General features: G+C 35.7%; 1 protein-coding gene across 1 annotated transcript; it reads left to right on the top strand.

The window, feature by feature from the left end:
- On the top strand, positions 1-12,504 carry LOC125662699 (BTB/POZ domain-containing protein 2-like). The gene is made up of 3 exons (XM_048895006.2): positions 1-80; positions 5,991-6,252; positions 11,049-12,504. The coding sequence occupies exons 2-3, from the start codon at positions 5,999-6,001 to the stop codon at positions 12,124-12,126; spliced, it is 1,332 nt and encodes a 443-aa protein (XP_048750963.2). The 5' UTR covers positions 1-80; positions 5,991-5,998; the 3' UTR covers positions 12,127-12,504.
- Positions 12,505-14,428: the final 1,924 nt, after the last annotated feature.

The following is a 14,428-nucleotide window of genomic DNA, read 5'->3' on the forward strand; positions in this document are numbered from 1 at the left end:
AATGCACCTTTTTATTTTGTATTGCTGATATGACACCATCAAACTGAATCCTTGTTTAAATCGCAGTTTCCATATCATATGTAAGTATGTAATTAATTCATCCTTGGTTTCATAAAGTTCATGTTGCAATTGTAACCAAAAATTAATTTCAAAAAACGTCACATTTTGATAAACTCTTCGCATGTCTTAGATAATCTTTCAAAGTTTTGACTATACTTTTCATTACAATGTTAACTTCAGTTTTCTTTTTCGTGTATGTATTGTTCTTTGTTTAGTTTGTTTTACATGTAAAGTGCTTTAGGGGTAATTAATTTGTTGATTATATGTATAGGCGCTATATAAATGTTCAACAATGATAAATGATATATATATATATATATATATATATATATATATAAGCACTGAAAAGGCCACAACACTGTTGGTTATTTAAAACTCGAATTTTCGACGCAACCCGCGTCTTTATCAAGAGACATATATTACATAAACAAATAACACGCAAAAACGACAAGTATCGATAAACTACATTGGTGACAAGAGTGATACACTGTTGTACTGAGTGATAGAAATGGTGGTGGTTTCGTTGTAAAGCGTGTTTACTGTCTTTGGTTTAGAGAGTTTGTACCATGGTCGGGTCGCGATGAAAATAGAATTATAATTGAAAATTTCAGAAATCAGATAAATTTAGAGGGAAAACTTACAAAACAATGTGATTATGGAATAAAATGGTGGGAAGATAATGATATGGACTGATTAAGTTCAAAACAATATTAGGTAGGCCGTACCATTGATGATTCGGATATGGTGAACAGCGAAAAATAATGATTTCTAGAAGAACACGATCCAACACCAAACAAGGTCAATCAAAAGACACAGATCTAGCATTAAAATCAAAATCAACAATCAAATAGGTGAATGGGAGAGAAGTCTAAGGAAAAAGATACAGTATTATTTTTCAAGGTAATACATCTTTCAAGGTCAGACAAATTAAAGCTGACATGAATTAATAAATATAGTATGCAATGTGAAGATAACGAACAGTGATCAATCTCATAACTCCTACAAGCAATACAAAATAGATAGTTGGGCAAACACGGACCCCTGGACACACCAGAGGTGGGATCAGGTGCCTAGGAGGAGTAAGCATCCCCTGTTGACCGGTCACACCCGCCGTGAGCCCCATATCCTGATCAGGTAAACGGAGTCATCCGCAGTCAAAATCAGTGTGCCAAGAACGGCTTAACAATCGGTATGAAACACGTCAGACAGCATTTGACCCAATACGAGGTTGTATTGACGAACTAGATCGTTTTAACGACCATAGAATTTGCGAAATGCTGACTTCAATCGAGACTGTTGAAATCCCTGTACCATCAACTTGTTTGTCAGTAGCTTACCTCGATTTAAAAACTGACTATACCCAGAACAAGCTCATGCAAGGTGAAGATAACGAACAGTGATCAATCTCATAGCTCCTACAAGCAGTACAAAATAGATAGTTGGGCAAACACGGACCCCTGGACACACCAGAGGTGGAATCAGGTGCCTAGGAGGAGTAAGCATCCCCTGTTGACCGGTCACAGCCTCCGTGAGCCCCATATCCTGATCAGGTAAACGGAGTTATCCGCAGTCAAAATCAGTGTGCCAAGAACGGCTTAACAATCGGTATGAAACACGTCAGACAACATTTGACCCAATGCGAGGTTGTATTGACGAACTAGATCGTTATAACACATATCGAATCAGTTGAGATATATAAACACCATATGCAGGTGATAATGGAATATTGCTACATAAATGTGGGAAGTTGACGATGGAGAAGCTGAAATCATCCCGTTTGTCATACAGTTGAGTTGTTAGTTTGCCGTTAATGTCTACTTTCAATAAAATATCTAAGTATGAAGCAGAAGTGGACGACTCTGTGGTGTCCTTTATTTCGAGCTCACAGGGATATATCAAATCGACATATGAATGAAAGCTATCATTGTTAATAGACAAAACGTCATCGATATATCTAAAAGTCGAATTGAAGGTCACAGCGAGAGATTTTTTCTTCTCACATAGAAGTTTTTGAATAAATTCTGCTTCATATGAATATAAAAACAGGTCAGCTAACAAATGTAATAATTCTATATGTCCGCCATATTTCTCTGCTAACCCGCCATATTAGTTGGAATTTCTATTGTTATATGTATCAGGGTTCGCATGGTATATAAGGGGACGAGCTTTGCTACGCTTCACTTCACATCAGTGTCTTCGATTTACCTGTGCGGGTAGCTTCGACAGGTAACACGTACATCTCCAATACTAATTTATAGGACATCAAGAAGAAATGAAATCACGCTTTGGAATACCACGCAGTACTCAAAATTATAATAAACATATCGTACAGTAATAAATCATTCTAAATATATATATTTGGATAAATATATATAGAATGCCTTTTCTTTACGTGAACGTGCGTACATTTGCAGTAAATATGTCAAAACTATACAAATATGCGGACAAATATTTCATCTTTTATCTATTGATAAAATGGAATAAGCAAAGAGTATACAATCTATACCATTCACAATTACTTCAAGTAAAAGGCAAAGACATAAATACTACTGTACTTATAAAAATGGCATGTATGCTCGCCATGAATACGCATCGAATGCGGACAACTATTTACCTGGGCCTACTCGTAATATCTGTAAAGGACCGCAGATGTACGTGTACATTTGTCGAAAATACTCTAAGTAGTAGTAAAACTCCCTTTATTTGCATAACCCATGAAAAAATACGATAAACTCCATTTGCATTCCCACAGTAAACAACATTGTCCATTGTACAGACTGCGACACACTTAGCCCGTGCCGATCAGCTATCTTCATTCAGGGGAAGTATCAGAGTATAATATTTACCCTGTATTGTGCATGAATCCTTATACCATATGATTTACTGGTCAGAGTATTGCAGATTTATAAATCAGGAAATCATTTAGGTACATAAATTTGCATATACAACACTGCACGAGTGTATGGGATGAGAGAGAGAGAGAGAGAGAGAGAGAGAGAGAGAGAGAGAGAGAGAGAGAGAGAACCGATAATCTTGTATTAATCGTGCTCTTATTAAGACAAATGATATCGTTAATTCAATAAAAAGAGAACAGTACTAGTAACTCAATATTGCTCTCATTAATTGATAATACAGATTTATTTGATTCATTTAAAGCACGCAATAATTAAAAATTAAACATATTTTTAAATAATGTTATTTTCAATTACTTCATTTTATGCTAATTTGGCGCTCAATAGATCTTATATATCTATGCCATTTTGCGTTATTACATTCTGCGTTGAACTCGACTCAAATTATACTAATGCAAAATGTAATAATCGAGTTGATCATATTATGCGTCGTTATCAAACATCAAGGGCAGAGGACAAGAGTGTCTGTCACCCACCTTTAATAACAATATCCATTTTTTGTTAGTTTGTAATGCAAATAAAAGATACATTGAGTGACAACCCCTCCCCCACTTACCCCAGCTTGAAAGTTCTGATATAATAGTAGAAGACACACACCACCACTAATTAAGAAAATGAAGATATGAGGCACTCATAGTAGAGGACTCTAACCACCCTCATCCGACCCCTAATGATTGAAGAAAATGAAATGTAGGGGGAAATTATTGAGGTAGCCAAAGTAAAAGACTCTTTAACCCTTCACCCCCACATTAGGACTTCGAACATCGGACAAAACATCTTGGTTTGTTTGGGTGTTTTGTTTTATATTATTGCTGTTTTCGTTCATCTTTTTTAATAATTATTTTGAATGGCAAGAGATTTTGAAGAATCCAATTTTCCATTTTCCCCCTGTTGTAACCCAACCCCCCCCCCCCCCCCGAAAAATGACGATACATGTCTGGTTATTACATGTACATTTTGCTTTGAAACACATGCATGTATACTAATTGTATGGTCATGTAGAATTGCACCCTTTACCAAGTTTTCCTTCATTTACACAGTGTAAGGAATGGTAAACCAAAATCACAAAACAAAATGCATAAAGACCAAGATATTTTCAAGCGTAGGAACTTCATTCATGAATACATAAATACATGTATTCAGAAAAATCGCATGCAGGACTATAGCATTTGTGTGTTTTAACGTTTCTGTAACATGCCATAATGATTACTTTGAGGCTTGAGTGTAATTTATTCATAAATATTTTCATTTCATAGATCTGGCGCAATGGCCATACCGCTGTACGTAGAAATTTAAAATTCAAATGTATTCGATAAGATGTTAGTATGCATAAATCAGTAAAATTCGTGTTGAGGTTTTATTTGATATGATACAATGTCAATATACTGTAATGCATTAGTAGGATATGCAAAAGGCAAGAGTATAAACATTTTCTTTTTTCATTATCAGTATCAATATCTATATGATCACGAAAAAAAAAACATTATATAATTATATAATTTATATCCGGATTCATTTATACCGATTTAGATATCAATAAAAACAAAGCTGTATAGTTTGGGAGAATTTTGGCGATTAGGCTATGGAAACTGATTTTAACTAGAGATTTATCCTGGATTCATGCGCTTGAAATCATTCAAATTATTCATTCCACCTGGACGGAATTATTTCAAACGGTGCATCCAGGATTTTTCTGTGCTCTTTCACCCGATAATATATCTTATTTTGTTTGATTAATATAAATACAATTCGTTTCCCCGGTTTCAAGGCTCTGACCTTGAGTTCCTTTATTTAACCTTGAGTTCCTTTATTTAGCCATAACGAGGATTCCTAAAATTGCGATTATTGTTTGACCTTCAATACTTCCCAATTATGTTAGAACATCATAAGAAATCATTACAATATGAATTTATATAGCTCTTTCTCCTTCTCTCCCTTTCATATTCTAGTCTCGACATTGCGGCTTTTTAAAATAAAGGAAAAAATGAATTGACCCTGAAGACGAGTATTCTATTAATATATCATCTTAAGACCTCTAAACTATGGTAAAACATTATTCTAAATCCACATAGGTTCGGATTCGCATGGCTCTTTGTGTTGCGATGACGGGGTTTCTAGAATGCGGCTTTAATTTGTCTGACCTTGAAAGATGTATTACCTTGAAAAATAATACTGTATCTTTTTCCTTAGACTTCTCTCCCATTCACCTATTTGATTGTTGATTTTGATTTTAATGCTAGATCTGTGTCTTTTGATTGACCTTGTTTGGTGTTGGATCGTGTTCTTCTAGAAATCATTATTTTTCGCTGTTCACCATATCCGAATCATCAATGGTACGGCCTACCTAATATTGTTTTGAACTTAACCAGTCCATATCATTATCTTCCCACCATTTTATTCCATAACCACATTGTTTTGTAAGTTTTCCCTCTAAATTTATCTGATTTCTGTAATTTTCAAGAATAATTCTATTTTCATCCCGACCCGACCATGGTACAAACTCTCTAAACCAAAGACAGTAAACACGCTTTACAACGAAACCACCACCATTTTTATCACTCAGTACAACAGTGTATCACTCTTGTCACCAATGTAGTTTATCGATACTTGTCGTTTTTGCGTGTTATTTGTTTATGTAATATATGTCTCTTGATAAAGACGCGGGTTGCGTCGAAAATTCGAGTTTTAAATAACCAACAGTGTCGTGGCCTTTTCAGTGCTTTTATAAATTTCTTTACCGGCCTTGTATCTTCTCAGATCCGACACTTTAAGAAAGTGGGGTGTTGTTGGGTTTTTGTGCTTTTATATATATATATATATATATATATATATATATATATATATATATGATAAATAATAGCTCTAAAACTTCATTGTTATTTCGGATTTCAAACATTTCGGTTGAGCATCACTGAAGAGACATTATTTGTCGAAATGCACATCTGGTGCATCAAAATTGGTACTGTGCAAGTTTTACATATAGTAATATCATCTGATTATTTATTACAACAAAAATAGGTTTGAAGATGGACGCTCTCGGGCTGCAATTTCACACAGACGATTCTTTGAAGGACTGTGTCCGACGAATGTACGAAAATCATCTCGATACCGGTGACGTCATATTCAGAGTCGGTAAAGATGGCAGTGAAGTGAGGGTTCACAGGTTTATGCTGATGTGCCGAAGCAAAGTATTTTTCTCAATGTTCACAGGACAAGGCACCCCTGGAAAACCCTTAAGGATACCTAACATCAGAAGGGCTGCATTTTTACAGTTTGTGGAGTAAGTCATAGTGGATCATCTTGTGACAATAATCTTATCACTTTGTCTTACACTAGTTCTGTATGTTTAAATTGGTTAGTAATCATGAAAAGGTGAAGATAACGAACAGTGATCAATCTTATAACACTATAAAAACTGCAGAATTGAGAATAGGGCAAACACGGATCACTGCACAAGCCAGAAATGGGATCAGTTGCCGAGAAGAAATGATCATCCCCTGCTGATAGTGGTTGTAGGTACTGCAATCTCTCAGATAATTTGAATGATCTCAATGATATTCGGATTATATTTAATGAAGGTTATGTTATAATGACGTGTACCAGTTTTGTGTTTTGGGTGAGAACCTTCTTGTACTTAAATACCGCTTACTTTATATTAAAGGTTTATTTTTATTCTTCTTTTCTCTAAAATTACAAAAAGAAAGTACATGCAATATGATATTTTATCTATCAGAATATTCTCGTGAATTAACATTCCATTGATTTGTGCACATTGAGGGAGCGGTCATTTATCCTATGAATATGTTCATTTACTGGTAGAAACAGCATTTACAAAATAGCAATAGTGAATACACAATTTACAACATAGGAATAATAATAATATAACAATAACAATAAACGTATTACAACGCTGAATACCGAAATGAAGCAACATAGCAATGAAAATAAAGCGTTACTACAACAACACTGAAGATCTTAGAGGTAAGAACATTTTCTTATCAAACGAGAGATCCAGGGGATGCTTACTCCTCCTAGGCACCTGATCCTACCTCTGGTGTGTCCAGGGGTCCGTGTTTGCCCAACTATCTATTTTGTATTGCTTGTAGGAGTTATGAGATTGATCACTGTTCGTTATCTTCACCTTGCATCCAAGGTTCGAACCCCTGTTTTACATCTTGGCCCCGTCAAACCTAGTACGTAACTTTAGATAGGTTAGGACCGCTCCCTTGTCAATCGATCGACATTACGACGCTACAGACGAGAATCAGTCAGTATCATCCGATATCTTTGCGTTGGAAAGATAAACAACTACAGCGAACCTGAAAGTCATGCACCTGTCAAAAGTGGCACTTCAAAAAAATTTGCAACATCTCGATATCAGTAAATAAAACAATCACTGGATACAATATGCACAATATAATATTATGTCAACAGTAAATACCAAAGAGCAAGTTAAGCCCAAATTTTCGACTCAAAATTAGGGTAAACCTAATATGAGGATTCACTTGGTTTAATAATTATGATTATGCACTAGGGCATTGGCCCTGATGATGCATGTCAATATTAGTGATGCAATATGTTCTGTGACGTCATTTTCGTCATCTGCGATTGACAAGATTTACCGAAATCAGCGAAATTGGCTGTTTTTATGCCTTTAAAACCATTTTTAATATAAAGTATCAACCATTAAGATGTTTTGTGTGCACTTTAATCATGTTGAAAGTCAGTAATGAGCAAAATGTCTACGTGGTTGATAAATGCGCAGATTATCAAATTTAATTTAAACCGTTTCCCGCGTGTTGAAAACTGTGGAACTACAGTGACCCGCTAAACATGGCAACACTTCAAAATTGAACATTTTTGGATTGAACTGAAAGATTTCCGAATAAGAATATAAAAAGTCCATCTCCCTCCTTCTAGAGAGTAGTTCTAAAATACTCAACTGCATCAAATGAAATTTAGTAAACATCCTTTTCCTTCTCAAACTCTTCAACACAAACTTCTAGCTTTACTAGTTTGACTAATTTGACTAGTCCACAAGGAAATAACGTGAATGTGATGGGACTCTTTCCCAATAACCAAAGACGGAAACGCAGTCATGGACATCGTTCATATAAAAGACCAAGTATAAATGATGTCACGTTTGATTCACGTTTGCCTAACATCAACAGACAATTAGGTTCACATCATATTCGTACAAAACTTTACTCTGTTTCATTGAGAGTTTTACATACGTTATTTGAAGAAGCTATGGCTAGTCTATACTTGGATTTTTCAACACCTGAATATAGACTGAACTCTATGATTATGGATGTTGCCCATCACAGGCTCTTTAAACCAGCACGGACCATTGACGCTATTCCTTTCCAAATCTTGCCGCCAGTTCCTTAAGCTCCAATTTACAAACAAAAGAATAGATGCCGTCAACATAAGCAACATTCTTCGCCATAAAAGGGTTTAGTCGTGTACATGTATTCCAACTTATTTCAAGTTCAAGTCTACACTCTGTATTTGCTACAGCTATACTTCTACTAATGCATCCAAACTCTTTAATTATAAACAAACTTTGCAGTGCCTAGATATAGACCATTTTATTGTAATCCACCAACATGTTCTTGTTCTTCATCTTCTTTCAACTATAGTCCAGCTGGACATGTCATTACTGGTGATGTTGATACAGTTAAAAATTAGGACCTCAAATCACTTATTCTAAAAGGTCCTAAATACAGAGAACCTCGGAGTACCTGTAAAGTGCGAAACGAAACGAAACGAAATCTACCGAAACAAAACGAAATCTACCGAAACCAAACCAAACCCACCGAAACGAAACCTACCGAAACGAAATGAAACAGATTGTACATGTATAACCGAACTTTTTAATTATAATAATTAAAGCCCAAAGCGTACATCAAAGGGGAGGCAAATTTTATTTATATGTGGTAACTTTCACAGGGGGCTAAAATACCATTTTTAATTATTATAATTAAAAGAGTTCGGTTGTACAATGTTTCGCTTCGTTTCGGTAGGTTTCGTTTCGTTTCAGTGGGTTTCGTTTCGTTTCGGTAGATTTCGTTTCGATAGATTTCGTTTCGTTTCGATTTACTTTCGCACTTTACAGGTACCCAGAAGCTCGGTCTTTTAATTGGCGACAGAACTTTATCTCTATTATGAATTTTGTCGAAGATTATGCCAGACGATGGGCTAAATATGAAAAAGAAGAACTTGATACATTGTCAGAATGGGTTAAAAGCATAAGAAGAATATTAACATCCCGCATTCGACATATGAAAACAAAAGTACAGACCATCTATCCTTCTGTGTTTAGTAAACCAGAAATGATAAAAGAATTAGATAGGTTACATGAGGAATATGTTTTGGTTCCAGCTGACAAAGCTAGTAACAACATTGTCTTTGTTTGTAAGGCTCAGTATTACAACTGTATTTTCAACGAACTTGGCATGAATTCCACTTTTGGTAATCGTACTTATTCTCCAACTGCCCTTTCAAAAGATGAAATTCTTCAAAACTATGCCTCAATTTTAGACACATTTGATATCCCAGTCAATGGGTCGAATGAATATGAGCTACCGTACCTATACTGGATTCCTAAACTACATAAAAACCCTTACAAACAAAGATACATTGCTGGATCCAGTAAGTGCTCTACCAGGCCCCTATCTTTGCTCCTCATGAAAATATTAACAGCTGTGAAGGAGAAACTGCAAACGCACTGTGCGACTACATATGCCAAAAGTGGTGTTAATCAAATGTGGATTCTAAAAATTTTTAAAGACCTTTTAGTAAACTTGGAATCGCAGTATTTTTTCCAAATCAATAACATTAAAACCTATGACTTATCAACACTATACACGACCAGTCCTCGCGATAAATTAAAGACTAGACTTTTTGATATCATAGACAGTTGCTTCTTCAACAAAAATGGAAAACGGAAATATCCATATCTAGTGATCAGTCATTCAAAAACTTACCTTGTTAAGCACCACTCTGATTCCACGCACAAGTACTCTGAATTTGAAATAAAAGATATGCTAGAGTTCCTCATTGACAATATCTTCGTGGTCTTTGGTGATCAGGTCTTCCAACAGTATATTGGAATTCCTATGGTCACGAATTGTGCTACATCGTTAGCTGACATGTTTCTATATTCATATGAAGCAGAATTTATTCAAAAACTTCTACGTGAAAAGAAAAAATCTCTTGCTGTGGCATTCAACATTTCGATATATCGACGACGTTTGGTCTATTAACAATAATAACTTTCATTCATATGTCGATTTGATATATCCCTGTGAGTTCGAAATAAAGGACACCACAGAGTCGTCCACTTCTGCTTCATACTTAGATATTTTATTGAAAGTAGATATTAACGGCAAACTGACAACTCAACTGTATGACAAACGGGATGATTTTAGCTTCTCCATCGTCAACTTCCCAAATTTATGTAGCAATATTCCATTATCACCTGCATATGGTGTTTATATATCTCAACTGATTCGATATACAAGAGCTTGTTCTGCGTACAGTCAGTTTTTAAATCGAGGTAAGCTACTGACAAACAAGTTGATTGTACAAGGGTTTCAACAGTCTCGATTGAAGTCAGCATATCGCAAATTATATGGTTGTTATAACGATCTAGTTCCTCAATACAACCTATCATTGAGTCAAATGCTGTCTGACGTGTTTCATACCGATTGTTAAACCGTTCTTGGCACACTAATTTTGACTGCGGATAACTCGGTTTACCTCAACAAAATATAGGGCTCACAGCGGGTGTGACCGGTCAACAGGGGATGCTTACTCCCCCTAGGCACCTCTGGTGTGTCCAGGAGTCCGTGTTTGCCCAACTATCTATTTTGTATTGTTTGAAGGAGTTATGAGATTGATCACTGTTCGTTATCTTCACCTTGCATGCATACAATTGCTCGAATTTTAGACTGCAATAGACCTCTGTTAACTATACCTGTACCTGTTGGCTAGAACTGTCTGATTGACACATTAAAACATATGGAGTGTCATTTCGAATTGATAAATCCATCTATTCGTTTTTATTTACAGATTTCTATATACCGACTACACTCACGTGACTGCGGAGAACTTTGGTGATCTCTTTTGCTGCGCCAAGAAATACAAAATCGATTTCTTGTCTATTCTTTGTAAAAATTCCTTAAAGAATTTTATCAGGACGGACATCGTTTGCCAAATGATGGAATTCGCTAAGCTTTACGATGACCCAGACCTCGTTGATATATGCTTGAAAGCAGTAGAAATTCACATGCCTTCTTTTCTGTATTCGGAAATGTTTTTGAAAATGTGCACCTCATGTATCTATGAAATAACACAACAAGAAAATATCCTCGCTCCTGAAGAAGTCATTTTTGCACGAGTTTTGATATGGTCTGAAGAAGAGTGCATACGACAAGAATTACCAGTCACGGCCGAAAACCAAAGAAATGTCTTAGGAGACATCCTGTACGAGATCCGCTTTCCCCTAATGGATCACCAGTATCTGGAAGATGTCGTCTGTGGATCGAAACTTCTGAATGATGGAGAGAAGGTAGATATCTTACGACAACAGTTGAAATCGAAGAAAAGAAACCCAGGGAGGTTCAAGATCCATAAAAGAATATGGCAGCCAACAGAAGTGATGACAAGCCAATTTTACCCCACCAGAACAATGTATACTAACGATTATGTTCAAACAGGCCTCGGGTATTCTCTAGGATTTGGAGTATCCTCACCTGCCGTTTTACTCGGAATATATCTCAATATCGGGAGTTGCGCTGATGTCCAAGCTCAAAACTATGACGTGATTGCTTCCATCACGCCTTTGGAATTGTTAGGTGACGATACCACCGATACAATGAAGGATTTCTCCACACCGCTCAGTGAAGTGAAAGAAAATCGCATCGAACTATATCCCCGATTCTTCATTCCGCTTAAGAAGGGTGTACAATACACCGTTTCTGTTCGCTTTGATCTTAAACCAGCTTCCATGTTCTGCGGATTGAATACTAGTATCATGTTTAAAGAAATGAAGCAGCAGCTGTCAACATCTGTGTCATTTAACGGGAAAACTTTATCAGTGTGTGGATGGCCTACTTCTCAGCTCATTAGAGGACTGTGGATGGCTTAGTGCCTAGAACATATTGAATTATAGTCACAAAAGTTACAGTTTTCAGAATTTGAGTTAATAAGTTGTTGTCTTCGTTGTCGATATTCACTACTAGGATTAGTACATAAAACATATAATGGAACAAATATGATGTAGTGCTACAAAGGTTTATATGTAATAACAGCAGGCTTCAAATATTAATCCACTTGTTTTTGTATATTACATAAGATCAATCCATGATATTTTACACAAATCAGATCATATTCACTTGTAATTATATATTAGATAAGGTAAATCCAGATGTGTTTGCACTACATAAGGTTAATCCACCTGTGACTGTACAGTGAATAAGGTCAATATGTTTGTATACTGTGATGGATAAATCCACTTGACAACCTGAACTGTGGTCAGTTGTCTACATGCCTATTTCACATCAATCCACGCTATCAAGATACTCGTCCACTTCATCATTTTCTGTCAATCCACTTATGTGTGATGTGATTCCACTACTTTTAAGAAAACAATGTTTTCTAGCAAAAACAAACTTTGATGAGGTGGTACATGTATAAATAGAGTAGAGGATGCTTACTCCTCCTAGGCACCTGATCCCACCTCTGGTGTATCCAGGGGTCCGTGTTTGCCCAACTCTCTATTTTGTATTGCTTATAGGAGTTATGAGATTGATCACTGATCGTTATCTTCACCTTGCATCTAAAAATAGGGCACCACGAAACCGGTAAATAATACGCCCGTACACATTATTGACCCAGGAATTTGAACTTGTGAGGAAGGATTATCCACAAAAGGATTTCGTCGGAGGTGCAATAACAATGTATTTTTGCTTTAAATAGATCTAAGTCCAAGGGTGTAACTCCTTCAAAAATAGCGGGACGGCATTTCCCTTGTAATATGCACATCTACATATTGTGACCTTCCTTTTTACTAAGTGTCAAGGTACTTGTGTCACAGGATGAAATAATTCATATTTAGCCATCTTATATAATTTCATTACGTTACTCATTTCATCGTAAGTCGTTTCAGTTCATTCATATTAACCAGGATAAACGCTGATTGGTAGAGAGAGGAGTGTGAAAGGTCAGTATGGTTTGTGTGTGGTTGTGAGTATCTTTTGTGAGTTGTTTTACTGGTTTGGTGCTATATAAGCAAGATTCGCGCCAATTCCAGAAACTAACCCAGCAACACTCCATACCCGGACTGAGTGACTTATTATTCACGTATTGTCATATCAAAGAAACTAAGTTTTACTACAGTTTCTATTCTTCCGAGTTTACGGTAAGAGTTTGAATTTACTCTATTGAAAAATATTATCTATTACATTAATTTATAAATATTTTGAAATCATTATTTTAATATAACTAAAAGTGTGAATGATATAGTGAGAGAGAACTTAATTCTTCAAAAGTTCTAAATTGTTACATCCTGATGCTGGAGGATGATCTAAAAAAAAATATGTAAAATACATGTAATTAAGTTCTCTCTCACTATATCATTCACACATATATATAAAATATTATATTTTGTGAATAAGGGTCCTGATATCACCTCTGGTATGTCCAGGGGACCATCTTTGCCCAACTCTCTATTTTGTATTGCTTATAGGAGTTATGAGATTGATCACTGTTCGTTATCTTCACCTTTCATACACTCCACAGCATACTCACTATATCACGTGCTTTTCCAATAGTGTTTGCCTCGTTTTGAAAATAATATTCTTTATGGGAGTGATAGCTGTTCACAGAACCAAGTAAGGCCATTCAAATAATATTCAGCTTGAAGAATGTTACAGTAAAATTTTATTCACCTGTATGTACAACATCAACATTTATGTACAACAATATAATGATATGTCCCGTCTTAGATGGGCGGATTATATTAAAATGAAAATAAAAATCTATTTCAACATTTATTCAAGATCTTCTATAGAATTCACACAATATAAACGACACAATGATGTACACAGTCCATAAAAAATTTTGGTTGATAATTCACAAAATAATAATCAAATACAATTCCGAGACCTGCTCCAAATATCTGATTGACTCTTTGTGAATGCCCTTGTTCAAAACCAGAAAACATGACGATCCTTGGTTCAGCATTGCTTTCAGTCTCATACACTTCTCGTAATTAATGTACGAGATATATGAGAAAATAATCACAGGATTTAGAAACACATCAGGCGTGATCAAACATGCAGTCTACAGGACTTTTCCACCCAAGCCCCCAACTTCTACATCCCGCAGCGGTTTTTTCCCCTTATATAACTGGTACCGATAAACGGTACCATTCCCAATGCCAAAAAACC

Source organism: Ostrea edulis, chromosome 8 (genome assembly GCF_947568905.1).
Source record: "Ostrea edulis chromosome 8, xbOstEdul1.1, whole genome shotgun sequence".
Taxonomy (NCBI): domain Eukaryota; kingdom Metazoa; phylum Mollusca; class Bivalvia; order Ostreida; family Ostreidae; genus Ostrea; species Ostrea edulis.

What these genes read in the sequence shown, in the direction of transcription:
- LOC125662699 (XM_048895006.2), top strand. Translation starts at nt 5,999, where the DNA reads ATGGACGCTCTCGGGCTGCAATTTCACACAGACGATTCTTTGAAGGAC. An exon ending in GCATTTTTACAGTTTGTGGA is followed by an intron (nt 6,253 to 11,048) that starts GTAAGTCATAGT and finishes TTTTATTTACAG; the next exon opens with ATTTCTATATACCGACTACA.